Source organism: Phalaenopsis equestris, unplaced genomic scaffold (genome assembly GCF_001263595.1).
Source record: "Phalaenopsis equestris unplaced genomic scaffold, ASM126359v1 Scaffold000025, whole genome shotgun sequence".
Lineage (NCBI taxonomy): Eukaryota > Viridiplantae > Streptophyta > Magnoliopsida > Asparagales > Orchidaceae > Phalaenopsis > Phalaenopsis equestris.
In genome coordinates, this window is record NW_018164467.1 from 957,066 (window position 1) to 977,420 (window position 20,355).

Genomic DNA, 20,355 nt, shown 5'->3' on the forward strand with positions numbered 1-20,355 from the left:
ATATATATATATATATATATATATATATATATATATAGAGTGTGTGTGTGTGTAGATGTGTGTAGATATATATTAAAATAAACATCAGTTTTTGACTTCCACTCAGGATGCCTCCATGAAGCCTAATGCATAAGTGGCCCTTCAAAGGAAGGACTAGGGCTGTTTTATTTTTCTCTTGTTTTGCTTTTTTGCTAAAATAGTTTATCCCTGTAAGTTTTTCTTTCAAGTTTCATCTCTTACTTTCAAACCCTTCATCTCAACTCATGGAAACGTTTGAATCCCATATGCCATCTATTCCTTATCATCTTGTCGCAATAACATTATAAAGAAATCACGTAAAAGAAGAAAGTGCTGCCCCTTATTTGGAAAGCAGGCAGGGCATGCGTTAGTTTGTTTATACTATCATCTTCATAGGCCTTATACCAACAACTTGGACTTGGTTTTATTAATAATCACTCTCGTTTTTTTATAACAAGGACATCTAATGATTGGAATAGAAGTATCACTAAATGTCACACCCGAGTCTAGAAGGCGGTGCCCCAAAGCAACATAGAGCATGATCAAATGAATATGTTTTGTATTTTCAAAAATAAAATTGTATTCAAATAACAATAGGAATACACACGAATATAAAAATTCTATTTCATAATTAATAGTCCACTGATGTAACTGAAAGAAAAATAGAAAACAAACCGAGTCAAAACTGAAATGACAATAGGAAGCAATCATCCATACCTAAAAAGGAGAATGTAATAGCTAAAGCAAATCCAAAGAAAAAATATCAGGACATAAAATATAAAACTGGAAAGTGTACTAATGTATTCAAATCAAAAAGAAAATTGTATTCAAATAACAATAGGAATACACACGAATATAAAAATTCTATTTCATAATTAATAGTCCACTGATGTAACTGAAAGAAAAATAGAAAACAAACTGAGTCAAAACTGAAATGACAATAGGAAACAATCATCCATACCTAAAAAGGAGAATGTAATAGCTAAAACAAATCCAAAGAAAAAAATATCAGGACAGAAAATATAAAACTGGAAATTGTACTCCGTTGGAGACGCTCCTGCTAGTCGCTGAATAGAATTTATTATGCAAAAGATCAAGGAGTGAGTTTGACAAACAAACTCAATAAATAACAATTATTTATTAAAACATAAATAGTAATGAAAATGGGGCATACGGTATGAACAATAAATATAGACGATTGCTATGTGCATATATAACATCATAATGCAACAAAAGAGTGTTAAACATCTAATATGTTTACTTCTCATAAAAAAAACATGCAATTATTTCGAATTAAGTTTCTTGTTATTCAGTTTTAATTTATATTTATATTTAGTCTATTTTAACAAACATCTTGAAGCAGGGGAGGTCAATACCAATCCAAGGAAATCTGGCGATTTCCCGTAAAGTTGTCACTGTGTGAGTCCGTCGGCAGTAATGAAAATGGGACATACGGTATGAACAATAAATATAGACGATTGCTATGTGCATATATAACATCATAATGCAACAAAAGAGTGTTAAACATCAAATATGTTTACTTCTCATAAAAAAAACATGCAATTATTTCGAATTAAGTTTCTTGTTATTCAGTTTTAATTTATATTTATATTTAGTCTATTTTAACAAACATCTTGAAGCAGGGGAGGTCAATACCAATCCAAGGAAATCTGGCGATTTCCCGTAAAGTTGTCACTGTGTGAGTCCGTCGGCTCAACCAACCAACACCTAAAATTCCACCGACATACATGTCATCACACAAACATGCAAAATTATTCACAGGTATATGAATTTACATGTCATCTCATAAAAAGTTCAATGCAAGAAAGAAAATATCATAACTGCAAGATTTATTCACACATGCGAGAGTTTTACAGCATTAGAGTAAGACAGTTAGTGATTTCATCATGAGTAATAATTGAAACTTATAACAAGTGCAAATTAATAATTAAAGGTGTAAAGGTATGACTGACAATCATATGAAGTAATTATGAATTTACTATAAATAATAAGGATTAACGCCCCTAATTAGAAATTGCAAATTTATTCTCTAATAAAAATAAGTTAGTTACCTCGAGGTACAAACACGATACTTCTACATATGCAGCAATTCAACTAGCGATCCTACACAATTTTGAAAAAAAAATATAAATAATTAAGCAATTTAATTTATTTATTCATTAAATTAGGTGTAATTTAATTGACATTTAATTATTTTTTATTATTAATATAATTAATATTAATAATAAAAATATTATTATTTTTATTATTATTGTCAATATATTAAATCATTATTATTATATTTTAAAAAGAAAGAAGCTATGAACCTATTTAAAACTAACTTTATCTAAATAATCAAAATACTATTTTTAGTCTATATATATATATATATATATATATCTATATATAAATTATAATAATACAATAACAATATATATATTCTCTAATAAATACTATCTTTAGCTATATTTTTGGTCTATTGATGTTATCTATGTATATCTTGGCTAACTTTTCCACTGAATAGGTCTGCTTGATTGGTAGAATGAGCTGACCTAGTCTTTCAACCACAGTCCTAATAGCTTCATTTCCTTCCTTCAGTCTTGATAAGCCAACCAGAGTCCATGGAAATCTCCTATTTCCATTCTAGAATGGAAAGGGGCTGCAATAAACCACATGATCTGTGATGTTTATTGTTAATCATTCAAACACTTGACTACAAACTCAGCCATAATGATTTTCATACCCGACCATCAAAATTTCTTCTTGAGATCTTGATACATTTTAATACTCCCCGGATGAATAAAATCTGTAGTAGAATGTGCCTCATTGAGCATCTCCTGTCGAAGTCCTTTCTAATCAGAAACACACAACCGATCTTGAAATCTCAAAGTGTCTCCTTGATCGATACTAAAATCGGGTTTCGATCCATTCTTTGTTTGCACTCTAAGTTGTAGTGAGTTTGCTTCTATCATCTGAGCCACACGAATATGGTTTACAAGTGTAGGCTGAATCTCTTATTGGTAGTATCTTGAGTCGGAGTTGCTCCATCTCCTATGATAACTTGTGCTCCTGGGTGATCATCCAAGCTGTATACATCAAAGATTTTTTGCTTAAAGCATTCACGATAACATTTTTCTTATCAGATTGACAGTGAATCTCCAAATTATAGTCCTTCATCAACTCGAGCCATTGCCTTTATCTCATGTTCAACTCCTTATGCGTAGAAGCATACTTCAAGCTCTTATGATTTGTGAAGACCTCACAACGAACGCCATAAAAGGAGTGTCTCCAAATCTTTAGTCCAAAAATAGTTGCAACCAGCTCAAAGTCGTGGGTATAATAATTTCCTTAATGCATCTTGAGTTATCTAGAGGCATAAGCTACAACTTTGAGATATGTATTAGAACACATCTTAATTCTTGATGTGAAGCATTACTGTAGATCTGAAATCCATTTATGTTGGAGGGGATGGGATAAGTTGGGGCTGCCACCACATAATTCTTGAGTTTTTGAATCTCTGAACATACATATCATACCATTCAAATTTAAAGCATTCAAGCTCAATGTTGATAAAGGTGCAGTTATACGAGAGAAACTTCAGCAAATCTTTGATAGTATGCATCTAATCTAAGGAAATACGAGAGAAACTTCAACAAATCTTTGATAGTATGCATCTAATCTAAGGAAATCATGAATCTTGCTAATAATACTTGGCCTCAGCCAATCTGTAGGAATTTCAACTCCACCAGTAATCTTTCACAGGAATGCAACTTCTTGAAGCCAAAATTACAGAATTTGACATAAAGTTTGTTCTCTTGAAGAGTAATCAGTGTTGCTCTGAGACGTTCGACGTGCTTCTCTTCCTTCTTGGAGTAAGCTAAAATATCATCAATGAAAATAATGACAAATCGAACCAAGGTTTGAAAACTCTATTCATCAAATCAAAAAAGCAGCTGATACTTATATCAAACTCAGCTAGTGGAACAATATAAGAGTAGCAGACATGTATGTTATTGATAATAATGCCACAATCACGAACACACTTAGTAACTATCACATGTGAGCCAGATGACATAGTGTTTGTAATGAAGAAATCAATGCACTAAATATAAATTTGTTTGATATGAATGAACGTGTTGCCTCAGAGTCAAATAATATCATTGTCGATTGCTTTAAAATTAGGATAATACCTGCTACCACATCAGAAGTTTCACTAGCTTCATGCGACATACCAAATGCTCGAGGTGCTTGAGGTGGAATCGTTTGTTCGGGCTGATTTGAAGCTTGAGATCACTGAGACTAGTACTTCACCATTGAATGGTGTTGATACGTCAGTTGAGACTATTGTGGTTGTTAATACTGCTAGTATTTTGATGTCGGAGGGCGAGGCTGATATTGTTGAGACACCATCACTTATTGTAACTGCTGTTGAGGTTGAAAAATATTTTGCTTCGCTTGAACATTTCTATGATGATTCTGAAATTGACATTCATTTGACTTTTGTCAGTTTTTTTTTATGATGAGATTTAAAGTTATTTTCTTGGGTATATATCACTTGCAATTGATCTTGAACTTTGAGTGGACAATTCTTAGTTTTATGATCGACACTATAGCATTTGAAGCATTTGTCGATGACCAAGTTATATGTTCCATAATATCAGTTTCTACAATGAACACAATGAATATCTTTTTTTGACTTTCTTGTTTGTTTATTTTGATATTGTTTCTTTTGAGAACTCTCATTCGCTTGTATTTGCACACTTTCACTTCCCAGCATGTTTTTCCTCGCAAACATTGATCTCTATCTCCACATGAATAGTTTGGTTCATCAGCTTTCTGCAAGTCTTAGACTTGACAGTTCATTTACACCTCTGAATGCCCTCTCTCAAATCAACCAGTAGGTGGTAGATCTTCTGATCTTATTGCTAATTAATCAAATGGATGAAACAGATGATCCTAGCAAACCGTGTCTTGTACTTTTGAACTGTCTTTATCCCTTTCGTCATTCATGAGCTTGACACCCCAGTCCACTATAGGAAAATATTGCTCAGGAACAATCTCTCAAAATCCTCGTACGAAATTATTGCTTTTGGTATGATAGTACTGTGGTGATGACTCTCCCACCAATCATCAGCTACTTTGTGCGACTGAAATGTCGCATTGTCCACCTTATAGTCTTTAGGATACTTTATTCCTTGAAGCCTCTTCTCGATATCATGAAGCCATGCATGAGACTCGATCGGTCCATTGTGACTTTAAAAGTAGGAGTGTGCATCTTCAGAAATTGATCCATCACTCGATCTGACACTCTCGTTGGTTCGCGCCATTAGTTGATTAGGTTATTCCTTCACGATGGCCAATAATGGTACTAGTTGAGTAGCTTGTGGTGTCGGTTACGTCGCTTGCTAAATAGCTTGAATTGCTTGTGCAATTTGGGCTGCAAAATTGGATCGCAATACCTGGTTGATGTTCTATGTTATCACCTTCAGGTGAGTTGTCATGTTGAGATTTGGTGCTCTAATAGTCTTAGTGGATTGAGGATGACCAGCACGACGACGATTTGGTGAACGGAGACCCCCTAGGAATAGACACATCATTTATAATAGCTCTTTGGACTCTTTTTGCACAAACGACTGCAGCGCCTCTTCTTTTCGAACTCATTCTAAATAATTGAAAGATACGCTAAATCAAAATTGATTAAATAACTGACTAAGGATAATTTTCCCCCTACACAATCTTAAGAAGACAAGAGATATGAAATGCAAAATCAAAGAATGTTAGATGCAAAACATAAACAATAAGGGAAATGGTGCGTGAAGTATGAATAATAAATTAGAATGATTATCATGTACATATAACATTATAATGCAAAAAGAGGGTCGTGAACGTTAAATATGCTTAGTTATCATAAGAAAAATATGCAATCATCTCGAATCAAATTTATTTATAATCCACTTACATTTATATTTATATTTAGTTGGTTTTAGCAGACACCCTAAAACTGAGAATATCAATGCCAACTTAAGTAAATCCAACGATTTCTGTAGAGTCGTCACTTTGTGAGCCCATTGGCCCGGCTAGCCAACATCCAAAAGGGTTTTACCAATTTACATGTTATCACACAAGTATACAAAATTCTTCACAAGTATAATATGTAAGAAGTATGCTATTTCACATAAAATTATGATACAAATTTACATGTCATCTCATAAAAGTAAAGTGCTAGCAAGAATAATATTATAACTGTAAGATTTTTTCACATATGCAGGAGTTACAACAATAGAGCAAGACAGTTAATGATTGCATCATTATAAGTAATTGAAGTCTATAGTAAGTGCAAATTAATAATTGAAGTAGCAAGAGTATGACTGACAATCATATGAAATAACTATTAATCTACTACAAATGATAAGGATTAAGGCCCATAACTAAACATGATGTGTTTATCCTCTAATAGAAAACAATTACTTTCCTCAAGGTGGAAAACCATATACTTTTACGTATAAAACGATTCAACTAGCAATTATATGCCATTTAAGAAATAAAATATAAATAATTATGCTATTAAACTTATTTATTCATTAAATTATGTGTAACATAATTGATATTTATTTATTTAATTATTCGTTATATTAGGATAAAAAAATCCTTGCAATATGAGAAATGTCTGGGTATTTGTCTTATCTATTATTCCATGTCCTTTGAAAATTTAACCCTCAAAGCTCTCTCAACAACAACAGCGGAGAGTCCGATTCGTCGAATTTTCGGAGCCTACATTGTTTTTTTTTTAAAACATTTTTGTTTAGTGAATTTTTGCATGTTTTTATTTTTCTTTTTAAAAGTAAATTAGCTTATTCTTAAAAATGCTCAAAACATCTAAAGGTTGTTTCGAGTATTTTGAAAAACAACTAAAACATTTTATATTATACAAAAATATGTTTTGTTTTAAATCAAATTATAAAGAAAACAAAAAATAAAAAATAAAAATCAAAAGTGATCCCAATCAGCCCTTTTTTTTTTGGTTTGCATCTAATTTGGCATTCAAAGAATAATCATAAATTATATTTATTTTCTTTTAGAATATTATTTAACCATACATTGCCCTATGTTGGTGTGCTTTTAGAACGCTTTAGATGGGTTTTATTCTTGGAAGTATTAATAAATGATGTAGTAGTTTTAGCAGGTTGATATTTATATTTATATATATAAAAAAAGGATGATATTTATAATATTCGCATACTATAAAGCTTTGCATAAAAGCGTCATTATTATCTTTGGTGATTTGTACCTTAATTCATGCTTTTGTTCTTGCGTAAGGCTTTTAATCAAAGATAGATTGATAAGATAATAATTTACAAGCACATAATCTTCTGCTACAAAGAGATTAAGCCTAAATAAATATTCAAGCACACTATAGTTTACAATCTATGTGAATAATGACTCAAATATAAATGGGGCATTTAAAGACATACCACCAAATTCTCATGTATTTATATATTTAATTTTTAGACTTGACTTTTGACAATTTTACCACTCAAATCATTCATATCACATAAAAAATATCAGTATTTTAACTTTTGAAAGGTAAGATACACCTTTTCATGACTAGTTTGGGTGGCATTTTTGCGTTAGGAATTGAGTTATGTATGTAAATCTTCCAACATAAAATAGTACTAAAACATTTTCATTGATCGAATTACAATCGAAATGCTAAAATTGATGCAAAACACAAATATTTCTTGTTTCCGAGTTTGACCCGCATTAGAGCAGCTTTACTTGGCGATGGTAACTTGTTTTACTTTGTTCTGAAATAAATATCTTTTTTCTAGGCAAGGCTGAAGGCGTTCTGTTTGAGGATGATGGTGATGGATATGGATACACTGAGGGAGCCTTTATCCTTACGTACTACGTTGCGGAATTGAACTCCTCTACTGTTACAGTTAGAGTTTCCCAAACTGAAGGATCATGGAGGAGGCATACTCGTAGTCTGCTTGTTCATATTCTGCTTGGGAATGGAGCCATGGTTCGTTATTGTTTCATTTATATTAACTTCTTATTTGTATTGCAAAGTTCATTCAAGCTATCATCTTGACAAATACTTTTGTTGAATGAAGATTGTTGGACGAGGAATTGATGGTGAGGAAGTGCGCATCAAAATGCCTTCAGAATGTGAAATATCTAAATTGCTATCTGCAAGTGAAACTCAGTACAGGGAAAAATTAGGCATGTTTTTTCAAGAAGTTTCCAGAACTATAGTTTTGTGAAATTTATTATTATTTTTTTATTTTTTGTTTGTGGATTTTAAACTTGATATCACTCCAATGGGGCTTTTAACTACCGACATATACTCTTCAACGATTATAATACTTTGACTACCATAGTAATATGCCTCTTACATATCAATGATGTTATTATTTATTTGCTGTCTGAGAAACTGGTTAAAATTATGCAGCATTTTCTATATTTTTGAATTGCTAAAAGAAAACATTTATTTTCGATCTTTTATTGAAGTCCCTTTTGTACATTTTCTGTTGAGCTTTTTTTTGTTAGGCTTCTTTAATTTTCTTTTCAACTTGGTACATTCATATGGAAGCGGTGTTGCAGATAAAGCAAAGCTTATTCCAGATGCAGTTGATCTCTCTGGGCAAAAAGGGATTCAACTGTCAAAGACACCTGTTGAGATCAAGAGTAGGGACTGGCTGCTTAAAGTTGTCCCATGGATTGGTGGTCGGATGATCTCCATGATACATCTTCCATCAGGTAGCTTCTAATTTCTACTACTGTATTATGCATAGTAATAAATATGATGTTGCTATATTGTTACTTAAATTGATTTTCTCAGTCTAATTGATGACTTGAATCTGACTTCCTATCTCAACTGGATTTTCTTACTGTGCAGCTTGTCTTTTCGTTTCTTCTATTCCAAACTTCTGTTTCAAGGGAACTTGTGTTCATTGAAGCAGTAAGCTATCTAGAAAGCATGCCGTATTAGGAGCCTTGATAAATTATTACCACCTGGTTCTAGGGCTTTCATGTTTATTAGCCTACCTAGAGTGATTTTTGATAAACTTTTCACATGCTGGTGACAGTTTTAGCACCATATAGTTTATTAGGATTAAACATTGCCTCCAAATGAGGAATAAGGTTGATATAACATTTCATTGTAGTTATCAATGATAATTATTTGCCATGTTTCATCTTAGGTTAATCAAATTTATTGATATTGTGCAGCTCACTTGGCCTAGTGATTCGATGTTCTGTCTCCATCCACAAGGTCTTGTATTCCTGACTTTAGGCTTATTGGTGTGCTTGCCATTCATGATCTCTTTAGTTGTAGATTTGTGGGAGATAAACTTTGGGTGAGAATGAGTTAACACATTTGTTCTAACATGAATATTGAATAATAAACAAATATAACTAATAAAATTCGAGTATGTGAAGGCTAGATAATGTCTTTGCACCCAAAGAACAGAGTGCTCTTTTTCGTTTTCACCATCGTGTTTCCACCTGAACTTCCAAGTCCTTTTTCTTACAATAACATGATAGGCGTAGTATTTTAACACCTCTACTCCTCTTCTGAGAACCATGGAGATAGAAAGAATAATAAAAATTATGAAGAGGAAAATAGACATGCTTGTTAAATTCTCATGAAAAAAAGACCCATTATATGATTCAATTAGGATATATAAGAATGACAACATTTTAAGGTTTCTAGAAGGTGTTTAAGAAGTTTATCTTGCGGGGAGATGTCGGGGAAAGCGAAATGGTAGGGAATATGAAAAGTTATTGGAGGTTGGAAGGGCGAAACAGAAGGTCGGTTGTTGTTTGGGAGGAAGGACAACGAGAGAGTGGATGGTTAGCAGCAGGAGGTTCTGATACCCGGGTTAACCTAAACAACAATAGGAAAAAAAAGATTATTGCTGAAATTCTAATAAGTTAAATCTACACAACTAAAAGGGGAATTTACAACAACACAACACACGGAAATCTGAAATTGCGACAAATGACAACACTAACTTAAACTGGGTTGGATTGCAAGCAATGGTGATGGCTGTTGGGGGTTTATAATGGTGGTGGTAAGGTGGGAGCGTAGAGTAAGTGTGCCGATATGACAACAGAACAACTGGTCCTTGCTGTCCTGGGCACAACAAGGTGGAATTCGGGTTTCCAGAGGTTGGAACAGCAAATATGTGGCAGGGAGGCATTGCATGAAGGTTGGAACAACGGTTAGGTGGCAATGTCTTGGTCCTGGATGGCTGCAACAACAGTTGGTGGGAAGGAGAGGGTATTTATGGTGGCGGGAAAAACGATGGCAGCAAGTTGGAGAACTAGAATTACGGGGGAAGCAAAGAGGGAGGCTAGAATAGTGATGGGGGTGAGGACGGAAGCGACAGAGAATGTGGGACTGCAAGTGATAGGAAATGTGTTGTTCGGGGAAGGGATGACTGCATCAGTTACAGCAACGACAATTTTGACGAGAGGTTACAGTGTATTGGAAGGTCAAGGATAGTCATTACCTAGGAGCGAGATATAGTTGGAGCACCATTCATCCTTGGATACAACTCTTGAAGGGAAGACAGGGGACGCCGACTGCCATCTTAACAGAAAAATCACAAAAAATTAACCTAAAACATGAAAATAACATATTTATAGATTTAGAGTAAACATGAGTGGAACCCACTCCAAATAGAGGGAAGTTCACGTAAAGTGTTGATCGGTCCTCTTGGACTGGTCCAAGATGCAATCTCCTTCAGTACTGTAGAAGGGATCACAGACGTCTCCTTGCAGTACTGCAGCTAGAATCGGGACACTATAGTAGAACATTGGGAAGGGTCCTTGTGGGTAGCTTCCGAGTTAGTCTCTCGGTTTGTCGAAGCTTCTCTCTCGTTGTAGTCAGATCAGCCCCGTTGAAGGTGGTAGAGCTACTATAACTTCGCAGTAAGTCACTTCTACAAGCGTTGTCATTTTAAAGCACATTCCATTATGGGCACAACTTGAGATGGAGTTGTATATCGACCCAAATTTTCACGAACCAAATCCCGAGTAAGTAAAATTATATTATTCTTCCCCCACTCTTAGTTTGTTATGAGGAATCAACTTTGGAATGATATATATGACAAGCACGCCATATTGAAGTGTGAACATATAGGAGGGGCTCTTCTTCTTCTTCTCTGAAAGTATCTGGTTCCCACAGTAGGATGTTCTTTCTGTTAAATGTTCGTAGACAGTTTCCAACGATGTAGTTCATCCATTGTTTGATTAGTTGTTGATTTGTACATTGTTGGACTGATTTTAATACCCAAATGAGGTTTTCTAAAAGTGGCGCAAAAGGGTCTCATCTCTGACATCTCGGTCCTCCCTCACTACGAGCAATTCAGGAGGTAGGTTATATATATATATATATATATATATTCTAAAATTCTCTTATCCGAGATTATCTTTTATCCGAGATTGTCTTGTGTTTGGTATCGACTCCCTATACATGACTTTTTTGGAAGGTTGGGGGAGGAAGAAATGATTTGAAATAATTCATAAGGAGAATTCATGCAGGGCAGCCATTCGAGGTAAATATTGACATGTATCTTTACTTCTGGGTTAAATTAAGACTTAGATAAGAATTTATGAACATCCTAAGAGGTTTATGAATTTTAGGTTTACACTAGGCGACGAGCTCCGTTAATTCAGATGAAATAATTATGTGCTAACCTAAAAAAAATAACTCTGTGGGTTTTCATATTATTATGTGTTTGACAAATTGCATCTAAATTTTTTTGTATATTGTGGATGAATATCGACATAGACTGTATGAAAATAAACTTGATTTGTGACTTACGATGCCTATAATTTCACAATGTTATGAATCTGATAAACATATTTATGCAATCATTGTTTGTAAGTATTCATTTATTATGATTATTGCATATAATATGTAAATTTTTTTATTTGATGAATGCTTGTACTTGAATTATACTTGAAGAAATATCACAAGTGATTTTATAGGTAAATTTTTACATGAATATTTGGAAGTATGGATAATATAAAATGATGAGATTCTCGAATTCTGGTATTTAGGCGAATACGAAACTTTGAGCATCATTTGGATCAGACAGAGGCAATATATTACAAGGGGGCTATTGATAATTTTTATGTTGGGAGGGGCTCAATCGTCATCAATGGTTGATGTATCCATTCGACTGGGTGATGACCCATAATATTACAAAACATGAAAATAGTTGAGGTCTATATAATTACAAGTGACATTCTTATGATTAGATTGATAATTCTTTTGAACATATTCATGATTACACTTGATTTAGTGAAATACATGTTTTGTACAACAATTATAATTCTTTACATAGCATGTCTTTTCTTTTACATCATTTATATGATTAACATGTCATGACATGTGTTGTGGACATGTAGATGAGTTACGGACATGTACATGAGTTATGGACATTGACATGTATATGATTACGTCTGTTGAGCATGCACTTTGTTTTTTTTTTTGTTTATAAAATTTTATTTTAATCTTGATTATTTTGTTGGGCTTGTTGTAGCTCACTCTACATTATTAACTATTATAAATATTCACTACTAAGAATCGTTGATCCACTTGATCAGTTAGAGGGTGGTACTGTATTTTTCTGGATTAATATGATATCAGGATATCATCAGATTAGAGTCAAAGAGATAGATATAACTAAGACAGTTTTTGAAATCAGGGATGATCATTATGAATTCTTAATTAAGTTTATTAACTTAACAAATGCTTCTGTTATATTTATAAACCTGATGAATCTAATATTCAAGCCTTATGCGGATCAATTTGTCATTACTTTTATTGATGATATTCTGATATATTCAAGAGTTGATTATGATCATGCCAAACATATGAAAATAGTATTAGAGGTACTATGACAGAATCATCTACATACATAATTTTGAAAATGTGAATTTTGGCTGCAGAGTATTGCATTCTTGTAGCATATTATCAGTAGACAAGAAATCTCATTGGATCCTGAAAAGGTGAAAGCAATTGTGGAATGATCTACCACAAAGAATGTTGTGAAGGTATGCAGTTTACTTGGAATGGTCGAATATTGCAAGAGGTTCGATAAAGGATTTTAACATATCGTTGTCCAAGTTGATGAAGATGTTCAATTTGAGTGTACTGCAAAATGTGAACATTGTTTTAAAAAATTAAAGAATTATTTGACCACTCTAGTACTAACTACTCCATGATGTATAGAAGGGTTCCAAAATTACAACAATGTATTGTTGTAAGGCTTGGGTTGTGTTCTAATGCAAAATAAAGAGGTAATAGCATACACATTCAGTCAGTAGAAGCCACATGAGAGGAATTATCTGATAAACTATCTGGAGTTAGTTGCTGTGATATTTGTTCTCAAAATTTGGAAACACTAGTATGGTGTGAAGTGTGAGGTCTTCACCAATCATCAGAGTTTGAAGTACATTTTCATAAAAAAAGATAGAAGAGGTGGGTAGAAGTGATCAAAGACTATTATATGGATAGACAATATTGTTATGATCGAGCAAATGTAATTGTCGATACTTTGACTTGTAATTTCACGTGTAGTGCAAGTTGAATTATTACTCTAGAGATGGAAATTATTAAAGTAATTAATGTCTTGTAGTTGGAAGTCAAAAGACCAAAAGATAGTTGGTATTTGTATCAGTTGATCGTGCAATCGACTTCGATAGATAGAATCAAGATAGCTCAGATATTTAACAGTGAATATTCGAAACTTTTGAAATAATTTCAATCAGGAGAGGAAGTTGAATATGACTATTGATGAATATGGTATTATCAGAAACAAGATGCAGTTATGGGTACCTGTTAATTCTTATTTAAAACAAAAAATCCTACATGAAGCTTATTATGCAAGCTATACACTTCATTCAGACAACATGAAAATGTATAAGGATTTGAAATTGATATTCTGGTGGCTATGTTTGAAGAAAAATGTTGCATAATATATGTCAAAATGTCAAGCTTATCAGATTGTAAAAACCAAGTATCAGAGGCCCAGTAGTTTGCTACAATCATGCATATAGCTAAATGAAAATGAGAAGAAACTGCTATGATTTTTGTTATGATATTTTCTCGATACAGAAATGGTGATGGCAGTATTTAAGTCATTATTGGCAGGCTAATAAAGTTAGCTTATTTCTTGTCACTTAGGCAGAAAAATTCAATTTAAAAGTTGGTTAGATTATATGTAAAATAGATTATTAGATTGCATGAAATTTCAGAAGTTATCGTTTTTGACAGAGATGGAAGATTCATGTCTAGATTGTGGAAAGGTGTTCAGGGAGATTTGGGTACACATTTTTTTTAATATAACATTTCATCCACAATTGACGGGCAATCCAAAAAAAAAAACAATTCGGGTATTGGAATGATCTACTAAGGCTTTGTGTCTCTGACTTTAGAGGCAGTTAGGAAGTTCACATCCTAATGATCAAGTTCGTCTACAATACTATCAATACAGTATAAAAATGGCTCATTTATGAAGCATTGTATGACATAAAATACAGAACTTTATTATGGTGGGTTGAAGTGGGTAAACGTCAAATATTAAATCTTGAGTTTGTTGAGGATGCCATAAAAAAATTTGATTAACTAGAGGCAGATTGAAATTTGCTCAGGATCGACGGTAGAAATATTATTACCCAAACACAAAGCAGTAGAATTTAAAATGGGTGATTTTGTCTTTTTAAATGTGAGGCCGATGAAAGGTACAATCAGATTTGGTCAGGGAAGCAAGTTAAGTCTTAGGTACATCAGTCATTTTGAAAAAAATAGAAAAGATTGGTTCAAATGCTTACAAGCTAGATTTATTTGCTGATATTTTAGATTTTCATGAACTACTTCATATCTCAATGCTAAGAAAATATATTTTAAATTTAGACCACGGGATTTCACATGAAGAGATTGACGTGCAGAAAAATTTAACTTATACTTAAAAAGTCTAATAAAATTTTAGAAACTGATGTTCAGAAGTTGAGAAACAAACAAATTCCTTTTGTCAAAGATAAAATGAAAGTACAGGCCTGAGAAAGAAGCTACATGGGAAAAAAGAAGAAATGCGACAAAAATCTCTTTTTGTTCAAGTCAACTAAAAAATTTTGAGGATAAAATCTTTATGAGGGAAGTGCTATAACATCTAATTTTGAGAAATCAGGTAAAATTTAGACACTTGTAAAACATACCCAAAATTTTGCATTCCTCATAATTCTATCGAAATAACTTTATAATATTCTGTACGTCGAATTGATCAATTTGATATATAACACCAAACATAAATTTTAAGTGTATGAGAAGATATAAAATTATGATATAAAAGTTTAATTAAACTTACATTACCTCTGAATTAATCCCTAAACCTCAACACTATTCCCAGTTGACTCCCTCTCATGTACTAAACCGCACATGTAATGGCTAGATAGGATCATAGGTCTGGTATTTATTGGGGACAACTTAAATGTCGCACTCCCTTCATTTCCTCTCTCCTTGATTTGGGCTTCATGAGTCTGGGGTTGTCCACAACCAAGTCCTATATCGGGCATGAACTAGGCGATGGAAGTTAATCAGCATGTAGGAAACCCCTTTTGTCAATATGTGAGATATTCCTTGCTTTCCTTACTTTTTCATTTTGACATTTGACATGAATTGGTGCACTTTTTTGTTTTAAGCCGTATCGAGAGACAAACTTGTGTCGTATACTACAAACTTGGTTTGTGGGCTTCTGTATGACTAATCAGTTGGAAATCAGTGAAGTGAATGGAAGGAAGGAAAATTGGGGGGAGGAAGAGAGGATTTGGAGTAATTTGCAAGGAGAAATCATGGAGGCAACCTATTTGATATAAATATTGACACATTTTTTTTACAGATTAAAATAAGATCTGAGATAATAATTTATGAATAACCTAAGAGATTTACGATTTTCAGGTTGTTTGCACTAAGGGACGAGCTCGAGGCGAGTTTTGGGAAACTCGTCATAGCGCTGCCCCATCAATTCTAGTGAAATAATCACGTACTAAAAAAATAACTTTCTATAGGTTTTTATATGATTATATGTTTGATACTATTACATCTAGAATTTTCTACATATTATAAATGAATATATGCTTAGGCTTCATGAATTAAAACTTGATTTGTCACTTATAATACTTATGATTTTTCTATCCTATGAATCTAATAAACATTTTAATGAAATCATTAACTGCAAGTAGTCGTTTATTATGACTCGTTCATATGATTAATAAACATTTTAATGAAATCATTGACTGCAAGTAGTCGTTTATTATGACTCGTTCATATGATATATGAAATGTCTATGATAAATGTTTGTTTTATGAATTATGCTTAAAGAAATATCCCAAATGGTGTTATAGATAGAGTATTATATGAATATTTGTAAGTGCATATGATAGAGAGTGATGAGATTCTCGACTTTTAATATTTTGAAAGTGATGAAACTCTAGGAATTGATGGGTTGAGATGGGGATGTAATGTACTGAATCGTTAATACTAAAGGTGGTTATTGATAACTACTATATTTGGAGGGACCCAATCTTTTTTAATATTTGTTATAGCCTTTGGGTTGGGTGATGATTCATGTCATGATGATATATGAAAATAGTTGAGAATTATACAATTTCAGTAGCATTGTTATAATTATTGGTGACTCTTATGAATATGCTTATGATTACACTTTAATTGATGAAATACATGTTCTGTACAGTAATCATAATTCTCTGCATTACATGTCTTTTTTTTGCATGTATTATATGATTATAGTATATTGTGACACGTCTTGTGGACATGTACGTGAGCTACATTTGAGTATAAATGTTATTTCTTTCCGTCTATAAAATTTTATTTTAGCTTTGATTATTTTTTTGAGCTTATGGTGCCCCATCTTTATTGTTGAATTTTAGGAAAATGTAAGGAGCACTCGGGCAGTAGCTATGTGTGACTGGTACAATTTTTACATTTAATAGTTTTGGGATCTTGTACAGGCTTTTGGGTGCATAGTTTTTTTATTTTAGATTTAGCAGCTATGTATATATGTTTTGATGATATGATTTTCATGCGTCCACGTATTTGAATGAATAATAAAAATAAAATAAATCATACATGTTTGCGGCGATTTAGTTAGACTGATTCTTAACCTACTGAGTTTTGATTTTGCAAGTCAGGATGAGTGCTGGTGAGAATTTGGTCTACCTAATCATCTGCCTCCGTCGCACCACAGTTGGCCTTTGAAGAGGGATTAGTTGGGGAGTGACGGTTACAAGCAGCTTACCAAATGCTCGGTTCATTTGCAGCCTTAGCCATTGTTGTTTGTACATTGTTAATGCACCGTTTGTCTACTATTTTCCGCCGAGCAACCGTCGGCGGCGCTTCCCCCCTACTGTTTACAGTAGGAACCAACTTTTTTTCTTCTCCCAAGATGTCATATGATCACTGTTTGCATCGATTATCTGCCACCATCGATCATCCCACTTTCGGTATAAATTCTACGACATTCTTAAAGCATTATTGTGTTCTATCACACCTTCTATAAGCCTTAAATGGTGATACATGAACCAACCAGGAGTATAGAAAAACAAAGCAAGAACAAAAAAGGATTATTTTACAATCCTTGCTCAAATCTTGCGGAAATAAGAGTCTTAATATTTTTCTTTTCGACTGTGATTGCATTACATACTATTGAATTTATTAGAGGTGTTGATGTTGGAGGGTTTTTGATGCCATTATAGGGTTCTTAGAAAGTGTTTAGGAAGTTTGTTTTGTGGGGAGATAGTTGGGGAAAATATGGGCGATCAATGACATTTGGAAGGGATAGATTACGTTAGGAGGCTGTCCCGACTGAAAACACTGAGGTGGACGATGAAATAATGTTATATGGATTGCAAGGAGGTTTGTTATCTATTCCTGAGCAAGCTACAAATACGTCACTTGCAAAAAAATATACAACATTCTTAAGATAAAAACCATAGAATACAATTTTCAAAATACTTAAAACAAAATTAATGTCTCAAAAATAACAAAATACATGCATAAAAAGTTTCATAATAGAATGGCCTCTAATTAAAAATAAAATTTAAGAAAAAAATAAAAAAGGTAAGTAATCTTTTCCTTAAGTTGTATCTGGAAAGGTCGGTCCGCTAGTCGCACAAACACGGGATCATGATTGTGTATTGCGAAATTCTGCACCATGGGAGTTCTGCTCTTGTTGGTTTGCTATCAGCTCTCGCATCAGTCTTCCCAACAAGGAGTCTTCCTTTTTTTGGAGCGGCCTGAATCTCATTATCAAATGTTTTTTCCGACAAATCACCTAAGGAGTTTTTGAAATCATCAGTTCACCACTCGTCCGGTCATCAGTTTGTGGATGGGAACGGCGGCGATGAAGGCCGCAGTGGGCATAGGTGGCTAACAATGGTGGTGGCCGCTGAAAAAGTCGGTTGAAGGCGACGTGCTTTGTTGGCGGGCTGAGGTGCCAGCTCGCAACAGTTTACATGGGATTGTGTATTTGAGATTTAATCAATTCCATCGAATTCCAACTAGAGAGAAAATGAATTTAGAAATGAATTCTACATTGATTTATATTTTATATTGTATTTATAAATTCATTCGACCAAAACACTTGAAATCTTAGAAGTCTTGGAAAAGTAATGCTACCGACCAAATAGCCCTTTAATGTAGATGAATTGAAAGGTCGTGATGCCAATTAAGACAAACACCGAGTAGAGAGAATAATACATATTCGAGATTGCAGATCATGAGGAAAATGACAGAGGTAAATTATGAACAAACAACAAATGAAGCCAATGTGCTAAACATCGTGAGAGTAGGTGAAGATAGAATTGTCGTCAAAAGTAGGTCGCTATGAGAATTTAGTCTTACAAGGGTTGAGAGGGAGTTAGCATACTATATGAGCATTCATTGGCAGTTGAATAAGCGACTAAATCGAGAGTGATGCATTAACGCACGATGTGAGGTATGGTTGTAACAAGATGTGACGTGTGATAGTTGGGTGGAAGCAATTTCTTGTGTTTAGTGGGATGTTGAAAAGCAAATGGGTGTGATAATGAGTGGACAAGGCGAGCTTGTAGGTACACATGGGTTTAGTCTGGAATGCAAGCACTCATATTGGCTTGATAACAAGGTGTGAAAGAGTGATTACATATAGAAGGTATGGGAGGTGGGCTAGGGCATGCATACTTCATGATAGCAAGAGCTTCCAAGGGATAGGGGGACCAATCAAGTGGGTAGCTGACTTTTTCCTTCTCTGATATGTTGTTGAGAGGTCTTTTTTTTTTGGTGGGCGTGGTGTTTTGTCAACTTATAAAGATGCTCTAGAAATAGGCGGATAATTATACACTAAATATATCTTCCTAATATAGTCTTTTTCCATTTTAAGAAAACCTACATAATATTTTATATATTAATAATTATTAAATATGTCAAAACCGATAAACAGATTGAACTTCCGGTTTCTACCCCTTCTGCAATCTTTATTTTTGGTTAATTTAATGATCTTAAATGCTCAAACAAAACCAGCAGAAATGGTGTTCCTTGACCAAAGTTCTTCAATGTTAAAACCTCATTGGTGATGCATATGTATTGCTTATAAGGATTATATCAATCAAGAATAATTGAAATCAGACAGAATTAAGAGTTTTCATCTTTAAATGACTGCATTAAATTTCTTATTTTACTTGTACATATTCTTTCTTTATAGCTAAATATTTAGTTTACGAATATGTATTAATAAGTTACCTAAAATAGATTGTACATATTATTATATATTGTTAGGCTGCTTAAAATAGATTGTACAGACTATAATTTATTGGAATGAAAGCAAAGGAAAAAGGCATGGAGCCAATTTACTCAAAAGATTGATATGGTATCGAAGCCAGGGAGCAAACCTTAGATCTTATTTTAGCGTTGAAATCCTCCACTTCGGCTTAGTCTTCGGATTTAGCACTCCTTTCTAGATCGTCAGTTTTGGCTTCGACAAACCTTATATCATTGGCTTCGGATTCGACACGGCTTGAAAATCGTTGGCTTAGTCTTCGGCTTCCCCTCACTAATCTCGTCTCTAGGCGGGAATTCTTTTGTCTACTTCTGCTGGTTCTTGCTTCTACCTGGTCCCGTCTCCCGCATCTGGTTCCAGCTTCCGCTTGCATCCTGTTTATTGCATCTGCGGGGTTTTCGCTTCAACAGATCTCTTGTGCAGCATCAGCTTGAGTTTTCAAATTTCATCGGAAGCATTAAAGGAGATTTCTTCCAACATATATAAT

At 33.6% G+C, this 20,355-nt stretch overlaps 1 protein-coding gene across 2 annotated transcripts in view; it reads left to right on the forward strand.

Moving 5' to 3' along the window:
- Window positions 1–20,355, forward strand: part of LOC110018570 (alpha-glucosidase 2) — a 73,601-nt gene that overhangs the window by 45,012 nt on the left and 8,234 nt on the right. For both annotated transcript variants that reach the window (XR_002293364.1, XM_020715919.1), the window contains exons 16-18: window positions 7,848–8,041; window positions 8,133–8,241; window positions 8,623–8,778. Coding sequence is in view for 1 of the 2 variants with exons in the window: in XM_020715919.1 (XP_020571578.1) it covers window positions 7,848–8,041; window positions 8,133–8,241; window positions 8,623–8,778 (459 nt within the window). In the remaining variant the exon portion in view is untranslated. The remainder of the gene's footprint in view (window positions 1–7,847; window positions 8,042–8,132; window positions 8,242–8,622; window positions 8,779–20,355) is intronic.